The following is a 25,875-nucleotide window of genomic DNA, read 5'->3' as shown; positions in this document are numbered from 1 at the left end:
TTATATTTATCTCTTATATTTAATATCTATTTAATATCTATTATATTTTGATATCTATTATGGGATGCTCAGGGGGCAAATTAAAACCCTGGTAATGGGGTATGCAGGTGAAAGACACTTTTCGACCAAAAAAACCAGTGTTTGGTAGTAATACAATTGAAGCTTTCACTGCGACCACCCTGGTGAGCGATCATCTCTAGTTACGATCACCAATGTAAAACGTCACTTGAACTGTCTAATAGCCCTTTTCACGGTTAGTTTTTCTCATTTACATTACAATACAATCTAGCATGTATGTGAGGCAATGTCGGACTATTTTGTAATTTTAACCCGAAATTGCCTCGCATCCACGTTAGATTACATTGTAATGCAAATGAGAAAAACTAACCGTGAAAAGGGCTATTGAAGCTCTCGTAAGTGACAGCGACCACCTACGCGATTAACCAACGGGATTTTCGCATTGTTTTTAAGTTCTCTTGAGTGACCACTCAGAGACTCATCTATGACGCTATGTTAACACTTTAATAAAAACACAACCCACTGCGCTGAGAATTTGAAAGAATCGTGACAGACTTGCAGTCTCCCTTTCATGGATTCGTGGTTACAGATAATTACGAAACCTTCAATTCACAGTTTTGCTTTAACGAGCAATGTGCTTGAGTGATTTACCCCTTTTGCATAATATTAAAGGTGGTTTCTTGAACATGTTTGCCAGCAATGGCTGGTTTTCAATAAAACTCCAGTTGCGAATCAGTATTGCTTGAAGATTCCACACTGCTGGGTAAGCTTTTACTTCGTGTAGAAAAATACCAGTAAGCACAGATGACGTAAAAAAAAAAAGAAACCAAAGCCATGAAACAATGCCTAGCCAAAACACAATTACTAATAAACATTAGTATCACCCAACTAGTGAACTAATGCAAATCCTGCATTTTGATTGGCTACGCTACTAGAGGACTATTAGTAATAGTCCTCGAGTAGCGAAAAGCGTGACGCTTTCTTTCATTTTATTCCCAAATAAATATTTCTTTAACTTGCATTTTCTCACTTTATTATTGCCTTTTCTGTCCGACTAGTTGGGTAATACTAAAACAATTAGACCATTCGCCCTCAAGGGCCACGGTTCGCCTCATGGGCTATTGACCCGTAGCCCTTGCGGGCTACGGGTCTAATTGTTAAATAGTTACTCTATTCTGTGCGGTACCCGAGGTAGTACCCCTGGTTTGGCTTTTTGTTTAAGGGCCGACTGTCTTCCAGGAAAATTGACCTCAGATAGTGTTGACAGTTCTCACGATAAGATGCTTAGGGTAGCTTAACTCTTCAAGGTGGGCTTTGAATGTTTTGGCTAGAAATGTTTTGAATGAGAGTAAAGATGTTCCAGTCCGTTTAATATCTTCTGTTATATGTACCATCAATAAGAATTTGCAAATCCCACAGACTTTTGCTGAAAGCTTTCGTAAGCGACCAACCTTTATTGTTTATAATTTTGGTCGCTTGCGAGAGGCCATTCTTATAAGCGACCAGCCCTAGTTGCAACCACTTTTTCGAATTCCCTGGGTGGTCGCTTACGAGAGAGGTATGCTGGACGTATCAGTTACCTCGATTCTCCTGGAGCTCAGTGGTAGAACATCCGACTTGATAATTGAGCGGCAAGAGCTGGTTTGACTCCGCTTTAATTAAAAGGAACTCGGATTCCTTCCGAGTATGCACGAGCCATCAATGATCTAGAAATTTCTTAATTCTTTGATGGCACTCACGTGATAAGACGGCCATGTTGGTGCCAAAACAATAGAAAAATGTAGCTCGAGTTTTGCATAATAATAGAGTCAAATTTTCGCTATTGTTCCTTCCGCCAAAATGGCCGCTGCGACGTCACATGCAACTTGTTTCCATATCTCAAAGTGCCCTTGGACGTGAGGTGCCTGGGAATGAAATTAAAATCACTGGCATCGGAATGCTAACAGTCAAGCCTAATATTGTTTTAGGCCTGATGTTAGCATTTCTAAGGGGTTTGGACTTTTTCAACAGTTACATTATAACCTCAGTCTGCATTTTACACTGACCGATTCCAGTGATTTAATTTCATTCCCAGGCACCTCACGTCCAAGGGCACTTTGAGATATGGAAACAAGTCTTTACCGCAATCAAAGAAATCCAGTATTACGCGCTGAAACCTTAGATAAATTTCACCTGTTTTTGAAGAAAAAAAAGCTACATCATCTGGCGCGCGAATGTTTTATAAAACAAGGTAGGGAAGCTCTGACTCCCCCCAAAAAGTGCAAATAGCCTACTTTTAGCTTTATAACAAATATCCCAAAGTTAGGAATTTCTTTTGCGGGTTTACGAAACCCCCATGGTTCAGCAAACTCGTGAAACAAGTAAGACACGTAAGAGCATTTGGACACGGGACATAAGTGAGAACTCGAAACTCCGATTTATTTACACCTCTTTTTACAATGTTTTTCAATCCTGAACATTTGATCATTATCGAATAAAATCGCACATTCTACATAGTAGCTATGTGTGTAGATTCAATGTTAAAAACCTTGTTTGCTTTATGAAAAGACGTCCTAGCTATTAAGAATTTGCAAACAGGTTGCACGTTAAAAGGGTAGTATCATGGGAATTCGAATCAACAAATTTTTCGAAATAGATTTCACAATATAAAATAAGGTTAAAGAGGAACGTTTCGATCGTTCGACGGTCATCGTCAAGCTCAGGAAAAATTGTTGCTGCACGTTTCTTTATCGCCTTAGCGTTTCTCTTAACATTGACGCTGTAATTTTCTTGTATTGTTTTTATGCAAATATTTTCGTGCTTTCAGTATCTCATTAGCCTATAAACATATGCAGCAACAATTTTTCATGAGCTTGAAGATGACCGTCGCACGGTCTAAAAGTCGTTCCCTTTTAACGTTAATTTTTATTGTGAAATCATGAGAATTATTCCTTTTATTTTGACCTCAAACTTACTAACTCAATTTTCAGCGACCTTCTGGACCATCGCAGTGAGATAAAAATCGATTAACTTTAAAAGAAAAATGAGCCACACTAGGTTATTACGGAGTTCATCTAAGATGCAAGGTGAGAACTTGATAACGTCGGCCAGACGTTTCAAGTTGGCATTCATTTAAATCTTGGCTATGCGTAACCAAAAACAATTTAGAATGGTTTCTGTGAGCTAAAATAGCCGTTTTGAAGAAATTCTGGCCCTTAATTTTCGTTTGTCATCGGTAAACAGGTCTCCGCTGTTTTCCAGATTTTTACTAACAATCCATGACACTGCCCCTTTAACTAAAGGAGGACACTTTTTTTACACTTTATTCAATCGATGTTTTTCACTGCACAGAAACACGAATTATTTTCCGGTTTGAGTGGTTTGAGAAAAGTAATTATTCCAAACAAAGCCGTTATTTTTCAAACCAGAACAATCTGTTTTCATGCGCGACCTATTTTATACACGGTTACGTTGTTGGAAGTTGGATTTTGCTAATCCTGCCAAAAATAACCTAGCCCAGTTTTTAGGCTGCTTGAAGACTTCCCGGGAATGCTCACTGGCCAGCGTAAGAGGGGAAGCCAGCTAGGACATAAAGTACCAGGATTGGTCTTCAGTTTACGGTAAAGAAGATCATTATTTAATCTTCCTACGAACTCTGCTCCCACTCATCTCGTTCCCAGATTCCTCGGATACTTAGAAACAAAACTGGTAAGATTTTTAGTTGACTTATTGCAACAGTTTCTTTTGTTTTATGGCAAGTATCCTTGTTCTTAAAATCACAACTGTTTCCACATGAAAATAATCGTTTCATTACCTCTTTTTCCACTGGAATTTCTGGAAAGAAAGTTAAATAAACTAAAAAAACCTCCGCGTTAAAAACTTCCCTTAAAGGGCCAAGATGAAAATCGATTCTCTGAATCTACAAAAAATATATATATTCAAAACGCCCAGCGCCGGAAATAGTCATTGTAATCCTTAAACTAATTTAGAGGAAGGAAAAAGCTAATAATACTTTTAAATACAATTGTGACTATTGCGAAATGAGATAATTTTCAATTCCAGAAAACAGTGTCTCGCATAAAAGTCCCAAGCACGACACAATCTTGATAGTTGACGTGATGATTAGGGTGGCCACAGCTCTGCTAAAAACCCGCACATTTTGATCCTCGAACATGATTTTCAAGCCTCAGTCTATAAGAGGGTAACCGACGCTGTTATCTCTTGCAATACTCGGCATCCAGTATAAAAGAAGAAATAATACAAACAGTTTCCCTTTTATGCTTCAGATCTCCTAAGATGAATGGACCCTCAAGTCATTGGGTCTCAATTGCCTTTCGCCTTCATTCAAAAGAATCTTGAGCGCTCGTTTTAAAAGGTAGACTCCCATTTCTCTTCTTTTTTTCTGGTTCCATGAAGCCGCTCTTCCGTAATAGTCCCCCCTCTTTTTATTTGTCAGGCACGATAGCCCTGTTTAAGACAAAGAACACCGGTATATATTGCGCAGGCTAAAGACAGAGTCGGACACCGTGCAGGCAATTACAGCTTTCTCAACCGTAAAGTTGCTTCGTGTAAATCAAATCTGCAATTATGTTAGTAACATCAAAAGCCAAGAAAGTTCACATTGCCGAAGTTTATCCCAGTTTCGGTAGCGTAAAATGACTTCAAGGTGTTATTTATCAGGACCTAATTTGAGCAGGGGTCGACGCGGAAGTTGATGCCATGCAACAAAAGCCGAATGAAGTGTCTAAGTCATACTGGTTTGTAGTATTGGTGCCAGTTTTCAAGTTTAACACCCCATTTGAGCAAGTAGTGCTATTTTACCGGACCTAGCAGTTTGCTACTCCCCCAAAGAGGTCTGTATACATTATCCGTACATCAGTGTTAGGAAAAAAACGGTGTAGAGAAGGATTTCTTGTTTAAAGGCAACCTCCACTTCAACAAAAAGTAACTTTCAACCGCAGGACGTAATGGTCACAATCAATTTTGTTTCTATTTTTTTTCAAACAAAGCGTTGGCAACCGAAATTAATGAATATTAGAATCGCTTATTTTTGTTTTCAATTCCCTCGAGTTACGGTTGCCTAATTGATATTACACGAAAGCTCCGTGTTAGAACAACAGATCTAGAATAACAGGACAACCGCAACACTTCACTGAAGTGTTGCAGTGTTGTTCACATGAAGTGAAGCAATTATTGAAGATATCCAGATGACGATGCCACGTAAATTTGAAATCGAAAAAAATTGATTTTATAATTCACTTTTTGTAAAAAATATCTTGAACATAATTTGATTGAATACTGTAACGTGACCTCCGCCACGGTTTAAAGTTATTCTTTAGTAGGTGTGGGAAACCAGGCCTTAAACCAGGTCCGGCCCCAGTCATTCAAACGATGGATATATAGCGCTATCCGCCAGATAAGTCACTATCCACTGGATAACTCAATTGGTTTCGCTAGTGTTTATCCGCTGGATAGTGATTTATCCGGTGGATAGCGCTATACATCGTTTGAACAACTGGGACCTGAGGTCGAGAATCCTGCATACGCGCTTTAACTGCACTACACAAACTCGCTTCCAACTTGCTCACATCTGCTGTCTGTGACATGTAAAATACCGTATCCATACGAAAATCATACGTACGAGCAGGGCTCAGCGAGGAGTATGGTTTACATCAGACGTGTCAAAACGTGTTACGACCAAATTGGCTTAAAATGAACTTACCAAGCGCGTCGATCATGCACGCTTCGCGCGTGTACGCCTCCACGGGGATTACACTCTGAAAGATGTGAAGAGACACAACGCCAAGCCCTGCGGCCCAAATGTCTTTTATCTGCTGGATTTTAGGGTTATGCTGTTCAAAAAAGGAAACAAGATGATACCACTTGCAAACGTTTTAACAAGTAAGGCGGATCAAAGAATAATATTAATGTTGGTTTTTGGTGAGAGCACCAGGCGAAAACCTACATATGATGTTGATTTCGAGAATCAAACCTGGGCCACAAGTGCTCAGGTTGACCAGGAAGACAACTTGTTTCCCATCAATCCAGCTGGGAGCTCGTCAATTGTGAGTTCAAGTTATATCCCCGCCAACAGAGTTGAATGATAGGATTTAAGTATATAAGGAATACATAGATTTAAATTAAACCATTACGGTTAAACAAGGCGCTTTGAAACATCAACTTTCTGTAATTACGTACTTGTAGGTAACATACTCTTCCCTATGAAATGCAATTTGTCAAAAAAAGAAACATTGTGTACTGAAACGTCATGTCGCAAATAGCATTAACCTGTTTAGTCTTTAGAAATGCTGACATTATTCCGGCTCACCTTGGAAGACTGCAGGGCTTCATTGAGATGCGCATAAGGTCGCGATCTTTTGCCTTTACCCACGTAAAATATCGACATAACAAACACTCTGAAAACGTCATCCGATTGCATTTTTTTAGCTCTGACTGGCAAGTTCTGCGTCACCCGAGGATCAATCAACAGATAGTTGAAAGAAGACTTTTCAGTTCTTAGAAAAGAAAAAGAAATAAGCACACGAATTAAAAAACTCACAATACTAATTCATGAGTTTGCACAATGTCAAATAACAGTGACTCCTACTAGGTTTTGCTGTTAAGTTAGTATCTTAACTACTCACACGAACGGAGACCGAGTGCAAGAAAGTAGGCCTGCACCTTAACCCAAATAAGAGGGAGATTATCATGTACAACTCGAGCGACCGTATTCTCCAATCAAAAGCACGGAAGGAAAAAAACTGAGAGAAGTTCAGGATTTTAATTATTTATGGTCTCTCATTGCCTCTACAGAGAATGACGTAAAAAAAAGAAACGGCAAGGCCTAGAAGGTGCTCAACTACCCCTACACACGAAGACCTGTACAATGTAGCAGAAAAGCTCCAGAGTCAAAGGAAATCAACATGGTTTCACTCATGGCCGCTTGACCGTGACTGTCCTTGTACACATAACGCAAGCTTAGTTAAATGACTCCGACAACACAACAGAGGAGAAAAAGGCCGTCCATTCCCTATTTAATGAATTCAGCAAGGCCTTTGATCTAGTCGACCAATCAACTTTATTATCAAAGTTTAAAGGCAGGAACATGAACAAGTCTTTGTGGCAGTGGATACAAAGCTTTCGGTGTACTATCAACAACAAAAACAAACAAAAAGAACCTGGCCAAACAAGGGCCTGCGCGGCAGGTGTGCCACAGGAATCTGTCATTCCCCCTTTATTGCTCGGTACGTTTATCGATGATTCCGATGACTCTATACCTGTAAAGATGTGTAAGTACGCTGTCGACTGCACAGCATCCGAAAGTATAACAAATAGCTAATTATCAAATATGCAGAAGGTGCTTGACAGACTTCAGAACTGGGCGACTACAAACAACATGCTATTGAATCCAAGGAAGACAAAGGATATGTGGATCTCGTTCTGCAAAAACTCCATTGAGCCGACCCTTCCGCGAATAAATGATTCATGCTTGGAGAGGGTATACAAGTTTAAGCTATTACGGGTATGGTAACAAGACAACCTACGCTGGAATTACCATGTAGAACAGATAGTAAAGAAAGCCAGCAAGAGATTGTATTATTTGAGGGAATGTAGGAAACCAAACCTACCTACAGAGGTGGGCATTACAATATCTTGTACTAAGATACGCTCACTTCTCGAATATGCGTCCCCAGTGTGCGGTGGTCTGCCGAAGTTCCTTGCAGAAGAGTCACAGTCTATACAAAACAGGTGCTTAGATATCATGGGGATATCAAGAACATCCCTTCCAACATTAGAGAAAAGACGCTGAGTAGCGACAAAGCGTGAATTAGAAAGAATTGTGAAGGATGTTAACCGCCCAAACAAGCCAAACACCGGCGACGGCTATAACTTAAGGTCCAAACCAGGTTCAGTAGCGATACCAAAATCAGGAATGCAAAGACTCACTAATTCGTTCTTAGTAAGAGCTGCAAGACTCCTTCATTAAGGATTTGTACATTTTTACTTACCTTTATTTGTAATTTACTTAACAGCAATTCACGGTATAATATGTATTTTCCCTTTTTTAAAAAATAGCTGTTGCCGGTGTTTTAAAATTGAATTAAAATTCATGTAAATCCACTCTATATGTCATTTTAAATATCTGGAGTTCTAATATGTCCAGGGGCATTACTGAGAGCTGTGATTCTTCAAAGCTACTGCAGAATCTGTTCTTCTTCAGGATAGAGAAACCTGGATCAGGCCTACCGTAACCTCTACCCTCACCAAGTCATTAAATGGCTCTTACCTTCGCATATTGCAGGTGGCCTTGAATGACCTTGAATGTTTCCCGGCAAAGTCACACTTCCAGTGAAGTACTTTATGGAGATTTGCCGAGAGCTGGAGATCGATAGAGTAGCACTGAACAAGAAGGATGAGGATTGCTGGGCACTGTCAAAAACATCCTTACCCCCTAGTAGTACACAAACTAGTCCTTTGGGAGCAAAACCACGGCCATAGAAGTAGACGACGACCAAAATAAACATGATCAATGAGTTTGGAATAATCTTATCAAGGCTCAGCTTCGGCCGACTTCGTGGTGGTAGTAGTAGTATCTAAAAACAATTCCTAGTGCCTGAGGCGTTGCAAATCATGCATCAAGATTTGGAACTCTGGACATCCTAAGTTAACTACTCACCCCTCCCTCCAGTTCTTTTTCAGGTCGAACTCGTGACACATGGACTCCTCCGCTGCAAACAAGTCAGGAGTCTGAGCCCGTCCCTCCAAGTGCTTGCGGATTTCCGGCAAAAAATTGTGATATTGCGAGTCCTATAAAACAGTAATATTGATTTTACTTCCTTTTCATCTTCTTCTTTTTTGTTGCATTGCTGCTCATCAGAACGGTTTTTCATGTTTTCGAAGAACATACACCGAATTTCACAGTTGCCTCAGTTACGCATTGCACCCCTTTGTAATTGGCTTTACTTCGGCCACCTCATGACTGACCGTGTATAGTAGTAGTTCAGTCCTTAGAGCAACGCTGATTGGTTGTTGGGTCAATTCTTTGATTTCACCTGTCGTCAAGGCAGCCATGTTGGTGGAAAGGACAATAGCGAAAAGGTCTTTTGGGAATTTGACTCTATTATTTTGCAAACCTTGAGCTACTTTGTTCTATTGCTTTGGCACCAACATGGCCACCTTATCATGTGAGTGCAATCAAAGAATTTCCTCCCTGGTCCAAGTCTTTCTCCATCCTTGCGAGAGCCCACTGCTATTATTATACCAAATGCATTACACAGGAACCAAGATGGCACCTAAAACTTTCACTCCAACAGATATCTTTGTTTAAGTATACGTTATACATGACCAACCAGCCCATCTTGTTACTTAAAATCTTGGACCACTTTCCCAGCCAATCAGAGGTTGGCAGAAGTCCAATTGTGACATTCTTGCATATGATGATGTTTTTCCGCTTTTAGTGTTGACTGAATGTATTTATTTTGAGTCAGAGTGGTTGTTGTTTTTAAGCAAGAGTTGTCACACCAAATATAACACTTTGGCCAAGCACAACAGTCACAGATAATCATATCTCAGCAAATCAGAATGTAAACAATACATGCAGCCGGCCGGCGCTAAGCGCAGGAAACGTAAGTGAGTTGTTTTCCCCTCTTTTATTGGATGAGAATTTCCATGGTACATAATCCAAAATTTATTTGAAACCTGGCCTAGATAATGGCCTGATCTTGCCATTGATCCAGCTCAATCATGTAATTTACCTTGGAGTATGTAGTACCACTGTGAAGTCTTGTTAATCTCTTAAGATACACATTTTTGGTAGCAGGTGTTATTGGTCCCGGTATTTCACCACATAACTGAAGTTGCCTCCTTAGCTCCGGTATACTGAGTCCAGCAAACTCTGCTGGAATCACTATTGACTCATCAAGGGATGTTGTGTTCATTGAACATTCTTTCCAGTCGTAGAATATTGTGGTTTCTCCAAATTCATCACATCCATCAAAGCTCTCGTTTATAAAATCTAGGTAAACAGAAATAATTACAGGCATCAGTCAGGATTGTCTAGGTATCAGCAATGCTAACATGACATGGTGGAGCAATTTCCCAAGATGTCAACTGTTTACAGTGAAACCTGTATTAAACAGACACCCTCGGGGAATGCTCTAGTGTCCGCTTAATACAGGGTGTCCGCCTAATACAGGTTTCGATAAATAACGTCTTATGAGGTGTCAAATACCATTAAAATGAACGGTGGAAATGTTTAGAATACTCCCAGCGACTGCGACAAAATATGTTTGCATTACAGTATTTATTTTTCTTATTTAAGTGGAACAACTGATCCGATTACTACAAACATAGATTACACCTCAAATTTGAAGAAATCAGACGAGTGAAACAAGCTCTATACAAACATAACGAATCAATACTGTACTCTGAAACTGATCAAATGAGCGAAACAAGCTGTATATTGTACATAAAAACCATAAAAACTTTGTCCTTTTCTAAGCTGTTGAATGTACTAATCCTTAGCAATAACAGTCATCAATTCTTGATTGTTTGAGCCTTTTAAATTTCATTTTCTGAAGCAAGTCGGTTGCCTTGCTAATGGCCAGCGTTAGATCTTCTTGTCCATGATATCTGGAATATTCCAGCAGCATTTCAGATAATCTTGTAACTGGTTAAAAGATAAACTGATCAACGAAGGATTTGTTGCATACTAGCTGTACAGGCTTCGTGGACGTGTATGCATTTACGGTTTCTTTTGTCCTTGTGTGTTCAACAAACACCGTTTGTCAAGTCATGTTTTTAATTTTAAAAATAGAAAAATTGGTGGTTGGCGCCTTCCTCGTTTCCGGTGTCTGGCACGTTGTGTGGTGGAGTTTAATTACAAGTGTCCGTTTAATACACAAGGCTGTTGCCTAACAGGAGCCCGGTAGCCTGGGGCTCCCAAAGAATAGCTCTGGGCTCCTTAATTTTTCACAGCAACACCTTTCACTTCATATGTTGGGCTCCTAAGTTCTCAGCTTTTAGCTCTGAGGGCGCCTTTAAAATTTTCTTAGGCAGCAGCCTTGATACAGGTTGGTAAAAATAGAAATGACCATTTCAAGTACTTTTTAGGTGTCCGCATCCGCTTAATAGAGGTGTCCGCTTAATAAAGGTTTGATTTACAGTAAATAAGGGATATAAATTTAGGGTATTCGGCCACTGTCCGCTTAATAGAGGGTGTCCGCTTAATACGGTGTCCGCTTAATACAGGTTTCACTGTATTTACTTTAATTACCCCCCCCCCCCCCCCCCCCAAAAAAAAAAAAAACAACAACAACAACAAAGGATTGGGAAAAAGAAATCACTGCCATTTTAGACTAGGCAGAGCAATTGATAATACCTAATTCTTGTGTACTCTAGCTAACAAGACACAATTTTAAACTCCTTCACTAAGGTGGAAAAGTTTAAAAATCCCTGTCCTTTCCAAAAACTATTCCTGCATTAATTACTTAGCATGGTACCACAGCTGATTTCTGACGATTTTCTAGATTTTGTGATTTGTATTCCCCTTGGAACCACTGATGACATCATCAGTTTTCATTCAAAAACTTTAATATCTCTTTCAAAATTGAGAACACCATGTTTCTTTTCTTCAAAAAGTCTTTTAAATAAGCCTTAGTTACTTTGCATTTCATAGGCACTATAAGACTGGTGCAGTACACTCACTTGTGCTTAACATGTTGGCAACTTAATCAAGAGCCTGTTTGTTCAAGCAAAAGAATACCCACCAGAGTGCAAGTCCACTTTGTCCTGCCGCTGGCCATCTTGCTCCCTCGTAGCATCATTATTCACTTCAAGTTCTTCAAAACTTAAATGTTGGCAAGAAGGACAAAGTTATGCAACCAAACCATGAGCTTACTATGTACTAGTCTCTGCATGTAAGAAAAATTTAATGTAGTAATTTTGTAACCACAGCAATTATGTATACTGGTATTATCTCACTGCATCTCATTTGAAAGGCAAGAATACTGGTATTGTTGTTTTGTAAGCTTTGTAAGTGCTGTTGAAAGGAGAAATTCACTACTTTCTTCAAAATTTAAACTGTGTTTTTTAAGACAAGATTCACTTTTGGGTGAAAGATAGTTTACTTTTATTGCATTAGCCATCTACAAATACCCCAGCAGGTATCATTTTCTATTTGGTGAGGATTTGTCATCACTTTCTCCTTGTTTCCATCACATAGTCACGGTGTAACATTAGTTTGTAATAAACCTCCTGTCAAAACAGAGTAACTTTTTCTCCAAATGAATGCTCAAAGTTTGGCGAATGACTGTGAAACATAAGGAAAAGAATATAATTGACACTCCTCAAAAGACAACCAGAAGTATACGAAAACTGTGCTAATTCCACAAAATGGGACAAACAAAACCAGATGAACTAGTGGTACCCTACTTCAGACTCAAACACAAAAAAAAATGCTTGAGAAAAGTATGATTGAACTCAAATTAATAATTCTCCCTGAAAAAAAGTGTATTTTTGCATGCTATTTCACAAAGTTGAACTAAAGTTGATTACTTAATTTATGTTTTCACAACGTTAAAACACATAGCTTGTGTTTTAAGATGAAAATCTTTACCTGTCATTAGTAAAATTGAGGCTATTTAATCCATCTGCGACAGTGGTTTCAAAGTCAGTCGGACAACGTTTGACATTCCAAGGATGAATCTTTGGAAATGTCACAACTGTGTTATCAAGTACACTGTCGTTCCCTTCACCAACAGCTGTATAAAACGAGTCTGTGAATTCACTGTCCAGTGATGTCTCTTCAGCTGGTATGTGTGATTCAACATTGGGTTTGGAGCTCTCTATCTCCAGAAGGAACTTTATACATTCAGTAGCATTGTTTTCACTTGACAGGCAAGCAAAGTCTAATGCATCATTCCCCTCATTGTCTTTCTCATTTATATCACCTCCATGAATTGTTAAAACTCTAAGGTTTTGTATTCTACCCCATAAAGCAGCAACATGGACCGGCGTAAGTCCCTCCCAAGATTTAATATTAGGATTGGAGTGCTCAATACAAGATTCTAAGAAGTTGGTGGCTCCTTGGTTGTCCTTGCCAGCTACAAGATGCAGTGCACTGATACCATCTCTCATAAGATGATCTGCCTTTGCACCCTTAGATAAAAGATGTCTAGCAAGCCTGAAAAATAGACAAAGGGGCATTTTTGTTATTTTCATAACAGAAAATTTGAGATGAGACATAACACTTGTATAACTGCCCCTAAAAGAATTTTTCATGTGGAGCATGCAGTCACCTGAGACAACTTTTACCTTAGGCTGGGTAAAGGGTTTTTTATCTAAATCAGGACATTTTGGAACAAAACGTGTAGATTTAGCAACATCATTATTTAATAGTGCACTCGAGTTTGTTTGCAGTAATGCCATGGTAGGTGTATCCATATGGGAGGATACAGAGGGGATTTTTTTCGAAAACGTTTGACTAAATGTGATGATGATAATGATGATAATGATGATGATGATGATGATGGTCATACCACAACCCACCTATACAAAGAAAACAAGCATTAATGTTACAGTAAAGACTATTTAAGTTTCAAGCTAATTAAATACTCTTTCATTTGTCATTTAAGAGTAGAATGGATCAACCAAGACAAAGACAAAGATTTGTACAGCAACTTGCATGTCTATGATAATATTCATTACTAGAAGGCAACATTGTCACACAGCATCATTCAGTACAATATAAAGGTGGAGGAACAGGAATCAATGCAGGGTGTAATGTATGCATAAGAAATTAGCTCTAGACATTGACTGACTGAAACTTAAAATTTTCCACATTCTGTCAGGAACCCATTGGGAGTGAGACTTGACAGATGTTACTCTGTCTAACTTCAGACGATTTTACTCGACAACTGGGTGGGGTCATTGGGTTAATTGTCACCCATACTATCTAATAAACAGTAGCTAACGATTCTCAAAAAAGGTTTGGTTAAAGTACAGATCCATTTAATCTTAAGCTTTGTTCTGTGGTATCAGTTAATCTTTTTCTTTAACCCACTCACTCCTCACTTGTGCCACTATTGACAAGTAAAATACAGGGGGTGACAACTCTAACAAATGCTGTTTGAGCAATACTAGGTCTTAACTTAAGTCACCTCAGAAATTTGGATCATCCTCCCGAATTTTTAACATACATGCCCGGAAATTTTTAGAATTCCCGGCATATATTAGAAGATTTCATGCCTAACTTACCGAGGTTAACCTAAATAAAAACGTGAAATAAAATTTCCTTCGATGTCCCGATTTTTTCTGCAATGTCCCGGAATTATCGCGTGTTTCCCAGACAAATTTCCAAGTGTCCCGATTCCCGGAGAAATCTCCGGATTCTCGGAACAATTTTGGCTTTGTCCCGAAATGGTGATTCTTAGAGTTGTCATCCCCCCCCCCCACCCCCCCCGTATTAAAATCGTCTGGCGTTAAAGTAAATCTACAAGCCTCATTCTCAGTGGGCACAGGGTTAAACATCAATTTCCAACAAATGTGACTCCACAAGTTATCAAACATGCCACTCTTAAATTTCATGCTGCCTTTCGCCCTCACAAAGCAAGGAGGATGCAGTGACAAGAGAACTTAGAACTGCTAAAATTTTGCAAGTGCGCAGAGAGATATAGGGTTGACATGTTTTGCTCCAGTTTTCCTCCCTCCCCAAAAATCAACTGGCATTTGAGTACCACCAGGGCAACACCATAAATTAGGGCAACCTCTGGTGACTCCTTGTCATTAATTCATGCAGGTGTTACTGGTTGGTTAGCAGGGAATTACCGTATTATTACCATTAGATGTCTTGAAGTAGTGTAGTTGGGGGTTGTGGTAACCTTTCAATTTCGCTATCATTTGCATCTTTTGGTCAAATTTAACAACCTGAAACATGTCCCAGCAAACTGTTTAGATAACAAGAATCAAAATTTAGGAAAGTTGGAATAAATTTGACATTGGTTTGTAAACTATAAAACTTATTATCGTTTAATCGAAAGTGTTACACCTGGGAAGTGATATCATGGAGGCAATATCCTGATATCAAAGAATAAAATTATGGGAGAAACCAGGGCATTGGTCTCAAATATTTGCTTTAAAAGAACAGGTAAGCTTACGCTCACGCATGTGAAAAGGAATGAAAAAAGTGCTCTTGAATGAGAAGAAACGCGGTGTCTACACTTGCAGACTGCAGATGGCAGACTAACCCTAAATCACAGTTATTGAAAGCTAACCGTTTTAAATTTGGTGCTTAGACTTAAATACTGTTTATCGGCGTTATTTGTAGGCAGTCTGCAGTTGTCATACACCTGGCCTGAAGAAACGTAACAGATCGCTCACCCGTAATTTTCATCTTCGATGGCTGAAAATAAATCCTCATCCATAAAAAGCTAAAGCTCTAAGATCGTATGATAAAATGAAGAACTAAAATCGATAAAAGAGGATAAAAAACCACGAAGAATTAAAAGGAAAAGCAAGGTGAGCTGCAGGGAGAACCAAGGTGGATGAGAGAAGTCATTGAAAATTGGCGCCCAGAGTTCCCATGATTCCTTGAGGACTAAGCTTGTCACGCAAGTCACGAAAGTTCTTAAGAGCGGATTGAAACATGTTAACTTCCGGTTAGGGTTTCAAAAATAATCAGTTATAATATTATGTCTTGTTCTGCAGACATTTAAATTTGGTGTAAATAATCTTGAGTTTCAACAATACGGAAGATCACGTAACAGGGACGAACAAGCGAAGCCGAACAAAGCGAACAAAACAATACCTAATTAGCAAGGCCTAATCAGAATAACAATGATTCTTTTGTCCTCCCCCTTTTCAGTGCGGTTTCCATATGAAAGTCTACCCAAGATTTTATTATTTTGCACTATTTATCACAATTTACAGAGCAGTTGACAAAAAAATTCTTTGTACCCAGCAATTTATAAATGATAACGTAAAAAAAAGGATATGAAAAAGCGAGAGAACAGGCTGCCCGTAATAACCACAGAGAGCTAGAAAGATAGGGCAGCCATACTTAATTATGATAGGAACCCATGACAGCTATGGGTTCCTGATTACCATTATTAGGGTCAGGTAATACACATGCGCGCACACACAGCTACACAAAACACAATATGAAGAAACGAGGAAACAGCATAAGCTAGCATACAAGAAAGCTAAGGATGGCAGATCTAAACAACGCAATCAGTACCTCAGTTCAAGAATTGACTTTGGCTTTTTCTTACGCGGACAAGGCCGTGGTGCAGGGCTGGTGTAGCGGTGAGAGCACTTGCCTCCACACCCCCCCCCCCCCCCCCCCCCATCTTGCCGGGGTTCGATTCCCAGACTCGGTGTCACATGTGGATTGACCGTTGGGTTTGTTGGTTCTCTACTCTGCTCCGAGAGGTTCGAAAGCCAACATGCCAACTGCTCCTCTCGAAAGCCAACATTTCACTTAATTTGCGTTAATTTTAGTGCTCCAGCACTAGCAGACCTCATATGGCGTAAGTGGTCAACCCCAAATAGAAGAAATCAAGCAGCTTGTTGCTTTTAGTGAATACCAAGACAAGCCAATGAACCGCCGCCTACTATTTAAACAAACCAAGCTTAATCCAGCCTGAGATGCAAGGTATGCCAAGTGAGCATCTCTTTTAGAAGCAATCCTGTCAACAATTCGATCGGATGAATTGAATTGAATTTTTTCGTTGATTTAACGAAAGCACAGCGGTAAGATTAATGGGGCAATTTTATTAGGAGGTTACTTTGGACGTATTTATAGACTAAATTATACAGTTATTATAAAAGTCATTACGGAAAGAGGAAAATTCTCTGGATAGCAGGCCTTACAATCCGTACGTCACACTTTGAAAGAATGCTACGAGCACACTTTACACAGGGAAATGAAGGACAGGGATGAACTTATAAATTACCCTCAAATACAAACAAGTGTGGCACATTTGTCTCAAAATGCTTCCTTTTGCCTCGCTCATCGCTGCCTCTCCCCTACAAAAAGTGTACTTCACGAATTTTCAATAGATTATTGGCTATTGAATATTTCCTACACCTGTGCCCTTTTTGAAAAAATACCTATATAGGATTAGACCAAAACAGGGAATTCTTTCCTCTCCCTTTCCTTGATGATCCCACGTCTATTTTGCGTCTTTTCCACTGAGTTACCTCTAAAATCACTTGCGCACAAACATAAAAAAAACCTACTAGTTGTAAAACAGTTAGAGGTTTGCCTTTCATGATGGCGAAAATCGACTGAAGTGTAGGCCGGATGAATGGCTTTTAGCGGGAAACAAGCAACATTCTCGTTCGAGTCTAGGGTCTGTGAATTGCAAACTATGATTTATTATGTAATATCCGCATACCAGACAAGGATATCCCTTTATTTCCAGCCCTCCTTCGTTGGATTTTCTTCGATAAAATGTCTTGCACTACATAAACAAAACCATGTTACAAGTAAAAACATGGAACCGATAAGACTCTTTGATCTCCCGCACATCTTGTTCCTCGATCACTCGCTGTCACGATCCAGTATCATTATCAATGGATTCAGGTTCTGATAGTTCACCTTCATCGTCACCAGAGGATAAATCTGATACTGTACAACTACTGGTTGCTGAGTGATTTGGTGAAGTGGAATTTTTCAGCTCTCCATCTTGACCCCCTTTTTCAAGATGCCTGAGGAATGTCCCTGAGTAAATAACATATCAAAATCCTTTTCAAACAGTAAGAAACACACCTTGCTATCCTTAAATTTTAACGCAAGCAAGCCTTTCCGCGCTACGATCTGCTTATTCAAAAGAATTGTTGCTCTAGGAAATTTAATATTAACATATTTTGATTTCTTTTTGTACTTCTTATACAGGGTACAACCACGGTAACATACATTGTATGAACCAATAGATCTCATTGGAGTTGCGCCTGCAGCACATTTTCTTTTGTTTAAAACCACATGTAAAAGAGGCTTAGGGGTCAATTCGAGACAAAATGACCCCTTAGCCTCGTTCATGAGACAAAATCGCTCGTAAATCCCATTAAGGGCTATTACAGTTGTTTAACATAGTATGGATCTCGGGATCAGAGTAATTTGATGATACATACGCACACACGCACCCCAGGGACACCATAGCACTGCGAACTCTGCGCCCTACTCTACGTAAGTGTGTGGGTTCTTTAACTTCCCACATAGATACAAAAGAACAACAAACCAGCCACCAATTATGAAAATTGTCTATTGATTTGAAAATGATGCTAAAAATCCAAGCAAGAAAATTACGCTTGCAGGTAAATTGTTATCACAAACCTAAGGGACTATTGTTTATGATACACTGTACTGGCAGTTGTTAGATACAGTTTGATTATCGAACCATTCCAGGGTCCTTCTTTACATCATGCCTCACAAAACGTGAGGTCTGTATCTCTCAAATACCAGTTAGATAGATAGATAGATAGATAGATAGATAGATAGATAGATAGATAGATAGATAGATAGATAGATAGATTCTTTATCGTAGAGCTGAATTACGTATTTACGTAAAGATTCTAATTGAATGTACAAACTTACAGATTGTTTAGATACCTAAAAGCTAATGATAATGATATCTATAACATTCAAAAACTATAAATGTCTCGTTAAAATGATAACACTAAAAAAAAGATTTATAATTCAAACGGTCAAGTGAAACTATGATCCTCGCAGTTATGAACGACATTGTGTTCCAATGTTCCCTTGAGGAACCAGCGATGAAATGATATATGAAATGGATCATATATGAACTGCGGATATGAAATCAAGTGAAGCTATGATCCTCGCAGAAAAAAAAAAAAATAAAGTCCTGATATATTCAGGACTTCAACGGGGTTTGAACCCGTGACCTCGCGCGCGTTCTAATTCTTGCATTAAGAAAACGGGTGCAGTTTAATCAATAACGGAGCGTACGCATGTGGTGTAAAATAGACAAAGATCTTTCTGAGAAACTCGGGTTCTTTTAAGCTGGGTAAGAAAATTTTCTTTAACCATGATTTAAAAGAAAGTTGAAATTCGGTTTGAATTTCGTTTTGGTACTTTTTTATTTTGCACTTGTGATTAATCTCGACAGGTGAAAGTTTTCTTAATAGTCAAACATACGTCTTTGTCTCTCTGTCATTGCCTTTATTTCCGGCTGAAGCATGCTGTCTTCAGGGGCTTTCTCTGCAGAACTTGGTGTAGCCCTAAGAATCAAAGATACATTACTTTTATTCTTAGACAAGTGTGCTTTGCAGACAACTACAGTGTAACACCTTCTTTTCTGAAATGGTACATTTCCTCTAGAACCTGTCAAGGAAATCCACCGGCATTCATTATAATATGCAGTAACTGGTTCACGGTTCAAAGAGAAAGAACTGAAGAATGGTGGAGTGTTTTCTAACTCAAACAATGAACTTTATGGTCATCACAATAAGCACATGTGTAGCTCACTTCTAAGTTTCTCTTTGCCTTGCCGGTCTTGGTTTGAAACCATTCGGATGAATATAAGTGATTTGATTGGCAAGAAATACACAACTATTATTTTAAACTAAAATTTAATGGTAAGGCATCAAACTCACTCTGAATCAAGGCAAATATTGTTACTACTCCCAGTTTGCTCAAGTACTCCAGTAACTTTCCCCAGCACTGTTTGTCACTGCTGCCCATTAAAAATGCAAATTTAAACAAACTGCCTTAGAGGGGCTACAGTATGTCTCACGTTATTTTAGGTGTCTGGAAGAAGTCTTTAGTTAATCACGAGTTTAAAACCCGAAATGGTAATGTGGAATTCCTTTAGTGATAAAATTATCATTACATCACAAACAAGATGATTCTGGCAAAAACGACCTTTATCCAGGCGATTTGTCATGATCTTGAAACACGCCTGGCGTTTTTAAAGATTACCCAAATGCAATCCATTTTAATCTCGTTCAATTATGTCCCTCCATGCTTTTGTTTCCTTTTGCTGTACTTCTTTTATGTTGTTCAACAGTTTTAAGTGGTAATTACAATGTTTCATTCTAGGTTTTGGGCATTTTGGGCGTCATGAAATTACAACATGTTGCGTGACATACATGTAACCCCTTCAACATAGAGAGTTTGCTTCTTTGAACAAATAAAGCCACCACCTTGACTGACCTTAAAAGGAGGTCCAACAAATATAAGTTTAACCTTAATAATGAACTTCCACAAATTCATAATTCTTACTTTGCCACTATCTCTTGCACTTGTCCACATTTTTCGCACACTTCCGCAGCCTGCGCACATTTGCTGCAAACTGTGTGATATGCATGTATCACTGTCTTCTGCTGACACCGAACACTGCCAAATGTAATAATAGTATATTATCATGATGCTAGTAAGTGGAGCCAGGGCTCGAGACTAACTTTGTAGCTTACTGGCTTCATGGCTAGTAGCAGGTCTGATCTCACTAGCCAAAACTACAGTTGCACTAACCAGTCTTGTCATGTGCGGTTTCACTCAATGGTAATGAGTCAGAGTAGTCGAGTTCAGACATTTCTTGTTATGTCTAAAAATTACCACACAAAAAATTCCCACTTTCGCAAACACAGCCCCCACTTTTATTAAATATTCTCATGTGTTCAATCTCATTGTAGGAGTTTGCTCACTTATTTTTTCTTAATTCTTAAAATTCTGAAAACTTGCCATTCATTAATATTATAAATCACTAGAGAGTGAACAACTAAGAAAATTACATCTACTGTGATTAATTGATAACTGTTCGTCCATACAAATTTACATGTATTTTTTTCACAAGGGCAAAGTTTTCGCTGCCTTGAGTCAAAATTGTTGTGGACCCGCTGCCAAACTTTGCAACTCACACTATAGCACTGGAGTATGGAAAATGCAGAATAAAGTAAATTAATAAATAAACCATAAATAAAATTACTTTTATTAGGAAGTCTGTGGATTATAAATTGGGCTTTTTCAGGTTCAATGTTAAACATGAAAGCACCATTCTACGCATGAAGCACAAATCAGCAACTTCTAAGTACAGGGCCTCTTGGCCTTGTTGTTTACAGTAAATGAAACACAACCAGTTTCACATGATTTCACATGTGGTCAATCACTTTCGAAAAAATTGTTCACAACAGGGCGTGGGGAAATTGTAATCCGTTTTGGTATTGTATTTATTTATATTTTTAAACTTATTATTTTTAAGGCAGTTAATTCAGAATCCATGAAATCCACTGACAGTTTCTGTTTGTCTTAGTTTCTATTGTCTCCTTCTGACTTATTCATCTGAAATAATTTTCAGTTTTGTTTTCGTCCAGAACTCCTCTGCGTCACAATTTTTACTAGCCTTAATGGCTACTAGCCAAAACTGAAATTTCACTAGCCTACGGCTTGTTGGCTAACGTTAGTCTCGAGCCCTGGTACCTCAAAGCTAACAAGGCTCTACAATAGTTTAGTCTTGTGTGATTAACACTTTGAAGAGGCAGTGCGGCCCAGTGGTTAGCGTGTTTGCCTTGAGATTTGGACATCACAGGTTCAAGACCTGCCCTGACCAATAGTTAAATTTCATCCTGCTTGTCCCTGTTTCAACTTCTCGGACTGCACTTGTAAATAATCAACTGGTTTATCGACGGCCAGTTGGGGTTCTAAAAAAGGTTGTTGTTGTTGTTGTCGTGTTCTTTTGAGTGTGTCATGACTCAGAGATATTAGCCAATAGTATACTCTAAAATTTGAGTGAAAATAAAGTTTGTATGTGAGTAACCATACAACACTTGACCTTCATATCAATGAACAAAACTTGAGATAACATTGCCGTCAAGGAAAACAGCACCAAATATGAATAAATGTCACTTCTCAGTGCCACCTATAGACAAACTGCATGGCTTCTTTCATGATTGATCCCTTCCTGGTCATTGATCACTTTAATTCTTACTAACTTAACCCTTCCAGTTCTGAGAGTTGTGTTACTCTGTCTAACGCCAGTTGATTTTACTCTTCAACGGCAGCACTTATGGTATGAATCAGTTAATATTGTGATTTGCTTAGAAGCACTGTTAGTATGTACTAAAACAGTGGATAGTGTTGAATGCATGCCCTGATTTGCTACTGAAACTCCGAATATCCTTTGACATTCACCTCTGAGCAACTTGTGTATTATTTGCGGCCAAAAATTTTTTAGTCGTTGCAGGAATTATACTAGTATGAGCTAAAGTCATTTATCGGGATATATTATCTAACTGTTTTAGTATATACTAAAACAACTATTCACCCCAAAGTCGGTGGCCAGTGCTGTGGCCATCTCCTCTTTGGTGAATAGTTGTTAATTATTTGCATTTTCTGACTATATTTTAGTGGTGATCAATGGTTTTTGTGCTCAGTTTCAATGTTTCTTCCATTTCTTCAAAACACTCTCCCCACTACACCCTACTTAGTACCACGAAACCACGAAGGTTTGTGTGTGTGAGGAAGGGGGGGGGGGGGGTATTAAGGAGGGTTATCCCACATGGCAACGTTAGTAGTAATATAAATTCAAAATTATGAATAAGTTTATAAAGAACTATGATCTACTAACCACTTCTTAGGAGCTGTTAAAGGCTTATATTTCTTGAATTTTTTTCTCCACTCAATAATCTCTCGGCATCGTGCGCACACGCCGGTGACAACCAAACTGTTGATCTGCTTGGTCTTCTTGCTCTTGTCATGGCGATCGTTCTTGAATGCTACTGTATTTTGGTATTTCTGGCCTTTCTTCGTGTTATTCCCTTTCCTTGAACTCATTTATGGTGACTCCTATCCACTGGACTGAGTTGATGTCCACAAGATCCCACAGAAGTTGAAAAGTCCAGAGGCCCTTGCATTGGCCTCGCTCACTATCTCAAAAGAGACCTGTAGAACATTCATTATGTCACGACAATATACGTAGTCTTACACGAACTACTTACCTAGACCAGAGTGGTCTCCGTTCCCAACCGCTGGTCTACGGCAACGAGGGCCTCTGGGAACGAGAAAACCAAAATGGCGGAATTAACGTCCCCGAAAGTTCTGATTTTCGTGGCGCCGATTCTTTGTCCTCAGTGTGTTGAGAAAGAACCAAATACTGTAGATAAAGGTAGCTGGTTTCTCTTAATGATAAGAGCTATTTTGATCTGCGCATGTCAGAACATTCACGTTACAAACATTGAATTTTCTTACAAACGTTGGCCTTGTAGCACTTTATATTTCAACAGAATTAGTAGTAGCCATTAGTAGGGCTGACACTCACATGGTTTACATGGGTACAAAACAGAACTTTACATTACCCTACAATAATTAATTCTATTGAATTTTCTTACATTCATGTTTTCTTACAAGGAGGCGAATCACATGGTCGTAGATGGAAGGAATCAGCCGTTTCTATCAGTGAAAACCTTCGTATGTCCGTGGACGAAAAAACCTCTTTTAATAACAATGAAGACGATTCGACTGACGATAGCAACATAATGCTGGAGTATGAACCTCTAGCAATTCAAGAGTCCGTGCACTTTTACTTGGAGAGTGAGTTTAATAGCACAGAGAGCTCCTCACTGCTTACAGCCCAGTCTTCATTTGGATTTGTGACAGGGTTGCATAATACAACTGATGAAATTGAAAATGATGAAGCCTTACAGAAGGAATTTGATGATGTCAGATGCGCAAGTCAAAGACTTTTTGTTGAACATGGCTCTCCCAGCTCAATTGACGTTTCGAGTGATGAAGATAGGAAAAGCGTCAAAAGAAAACGTGACAAAGGTTCCAGTTGTGAATGTAAAACTGATGAACATCAGTTAACCATAGAGGATATATACACCCAAGACAAATACCCCTCTAACTTCAGTAATAGCCATAGTCCTGTCACAACAACAGACCGAAGGAAGCAGGTTAAAATCTTAGGGGCTTCCTTCAAGTCTCACAAATCTTCAGACATTGATAAAAAATGTAAGAATTTTGCATTGAATACAATCCCCAAAGTTTTTAATGATTTGACCCCATTCAAAGACTGTGTAACAGAAAACTCTGTGGTAAACATTTTGTTTCTTGTGACACAAGTCAATGAAACTCGTGATGTAAAGATCAAATCTGGTACTAATGCCGGAAGTTTTGTAGCAGTCTCCTCCCTTCTGGTTGCTGATGAATCAAAGTCTACTTTCAAGTTGACACTGTGGAGAGAGGCTTCAAGTTGGACAGATAAGATATGCATCGGTGATTTTGCTGTTGCAACAGGAGTTAAGGTTGGAAAATGGCGCGAGGAATTCGTTGGGCAAACCACATTTAAGTCTAGCTTCTTTAATCTGCATCAACCAGAAACCATTTTGTCAAATGCTTGTCTTAGATTAGTGTCACAAGAAAGATTCAACAGTATTTTTAGATGGGCAAGGTCAGAGCACCCTTACTTTTTTGCCGTTTCTCGTGTCACACGAACTGTTGAATTTACTGAAATGGCAAGGTTACGAGACAACACTTTGGTGCACTTCAGAGGGAAGGTTATGAGTGTTCATGGAACTTCTGCTTCAAGTACTTACCGTTTTGGTAATCAGCAGCTGTCCAAGATTACAGTTGGTAAGCTCTTGGTTTTCACTCTATCGATAAGCCTATGTGGATGTCATATGAAATGAAGATTTGGATGTTAGAGAAAGGCCAAAATTCCTTTGTGCGGTGTTGTTCCCTTTCACTCCTCTCTAACCTCTGAAAATGAACCAAAATAACCTATGACAGCCTACTGTCACGCACAAATACAGTACCATACCTAAAAAACCGCTCTCAAGCTTTCAGAACGAGCCAAAACAAATAACACCCTCTGAAATTTACTAGATAGGTACTTGTGTCACCCCATGTTCAGGTTTTTCCTGACTTACGTGATGACATTGTCAAATTGGGGAAGGGAATAGGCAAGATGCCGACCCCTTGCCACAGAGTTTTATACTCAAAGGAGAGCTTAAGCAGTGAAGATTAGAACGAGAATGGGAGAAAACAATAGGTTGAACTTAGTTACACCATATTTTATTATTCCTCTGTTGAAAAGGCATGCTGTCAAATCCGTCCCAATAGACACTCCAGTATTCAAAGATATCTTGTTGGTTACATTTCTCAAATAGGGGTACCCAATAGTCCATAATTGTGGCCGCGCTGCAGTGTGTAATATGTACACCTTTCTGATGCTCGGTTCATTTAACAATCATTTCAGTATGAAATCAGTTTTCAGAGCAGATAGAGCAGTTTTCAATTGAGTGTTGAAAGTAATAAGCGAATTGCATTGGTTTTGCATTACTTTACTCAGTGATTGGTTCGCCATTTTTTCTACCAATCAGAAGTGAAACCGAAACCAATCATGGCTCGCGCGTGCACATTTTCCCGTGCTTTGTGTCGGCCACGTGTCATTACTTCGAGTTTTAATTGGTTTACTGGATTGTCTCTGTCCTTTTTGATTGGCCAAAGTAATTACTTTGGTTTTGGTTTTACGACACTCGTTTGAAACTCGCTCTCTGACCAGAGATGCCCCAGATTAGACGCACGCAGATTTCAATAAGCGTCACGAAGTGTCCCCATGATTTTTTTTCCCCAACTTCAACATCACTGGTTTCTCAGAATACAGACAATTTACGACACAAAGTGTCCCCCAAATGCTGCCTCTCGAGTTAGGATGAACTGCTGCATTTACTCTGACCTAAAATTAACGCCAATCTTTATCCCAACCTTAGAAAAAGGAAGGAAATGCTTAGACTGGGGAGTCAGGATGGCTTAGTGGTTATCAACCGCACCCCCCACCTCTGTGACCCAGGTTCAACTTTCGCCTCGTGGTCGTATGTGGGATGAGTTTCAGTCGATCTCAATCTGACTCCGAGGGTATT

The 25,875-nt window shown here is 39.1% G+C and overlaps 3 protein-coding genes across 3 annotated transcripts in view; 1 reads left to right on the top strand and 2 right to left on the bottom strand.

Moving 5' to 3' along the window:
• Positions 1 to 2,417: 2,417 nt before the first annotated feature.
• Positions 2,418 to 15,556, bottom strand: LOC137992977 (ankyrin repeat and LEM domain-containing protein 1-like). The gene is made up of 8 exons (XM_068838612.1): positions 15,376 to 15,556; positions 12,614 to 13,180; positions 11,766 to 11,845; positions 9,753 to 10,012; positions 8,675 to 8,805; positions 6,326 to 6,512; positions 5,720 to 5,849; positions 2,418 to 4,464 (listed from the first exon to the last, which is right to left on the bottom strand). The coding sequence occupies exons 1-8, from the start codon at positions 15,417 to 15,419 to the stop codon at positions 4,289 to 4,291; spliced, it is 1,575 nt and encodes a 524-aa protein (XP_068694713.1). The 5' UTR covers positions 15,420 to 15,556; the 3' UTR covers positions 2,418 to 4,288.
• Positions 15,557 to 17,392: 1,836 nt separating this feature from the next.
• Positions 17,393 to 22,928, bottom strand: LOC137990740 (uncharacterized protein C9orf85 homolog). Its single transcript, XM_068835851.1, has 4 exons — positions 22,584 to 22,928; positions 20,243 to 20,356; positions 19,157 to 19,239; positions 17,393 to 17,719 (listed from the first exon to the last, which is right to left on the bottom strand). The coding sequence occupies exons 1-4, from the start codon at positions 22,787 to 22,789 to the stop codon at positions 17,550 to 17,552; spliced, it is 573 nt and encodes a 190-aa protein (XP_068691952.1). The 5' UTR covers positions 22,790 to 22,928; the 3' UTR covers positions 17,393 to 17,549.
• Positions 22,929 to 23,003: 75 nt separating this feature from the next.
• LOC137990739 (shieldin complex subunit 2-like) overlaps positions 23,004 to 25,875 on the top strand; it is a 5,384-nt gene continuing 2,512 nt past the window's right edge. The window contains exons 1-2 of the mRNA XM_068835850.1: positions 23,004 to 23,120; positions 23,363 to 24,586. Of these exons, the coding sequence (XP_068691951.1) occupies positions 23,027 to 23,120; positions 23,363 to 24,586 (1,318 nt within the window). The 5' untranslated portion in view covers positions 23,004 to 23,026. The remainder of the gene's footprint in view (positions 23,121 to 23,362; positions 24,587 to 25,875) is intronic.

Source organism: Montipora foliosa, chromosome 2, assembly GCF_036669935.1.
Source record: "Montipora foliosa isolate CH-2021 chromosome 2, ASM3666993v2, whole genome shotgun sequence".
In the NCBI taxonomy this organism is placed as follows: domain Eukaryota; kingdom Metazoa; phylum Cnidaria; class Anthozoa; order Scleractinia; family Acroporidae; genus Montipora; species Montipora foliosa.
Note: the sequence above shows the minus strand (reverse complement) of the source record. Positions and strands in the feature narration are given on the sequence as shown.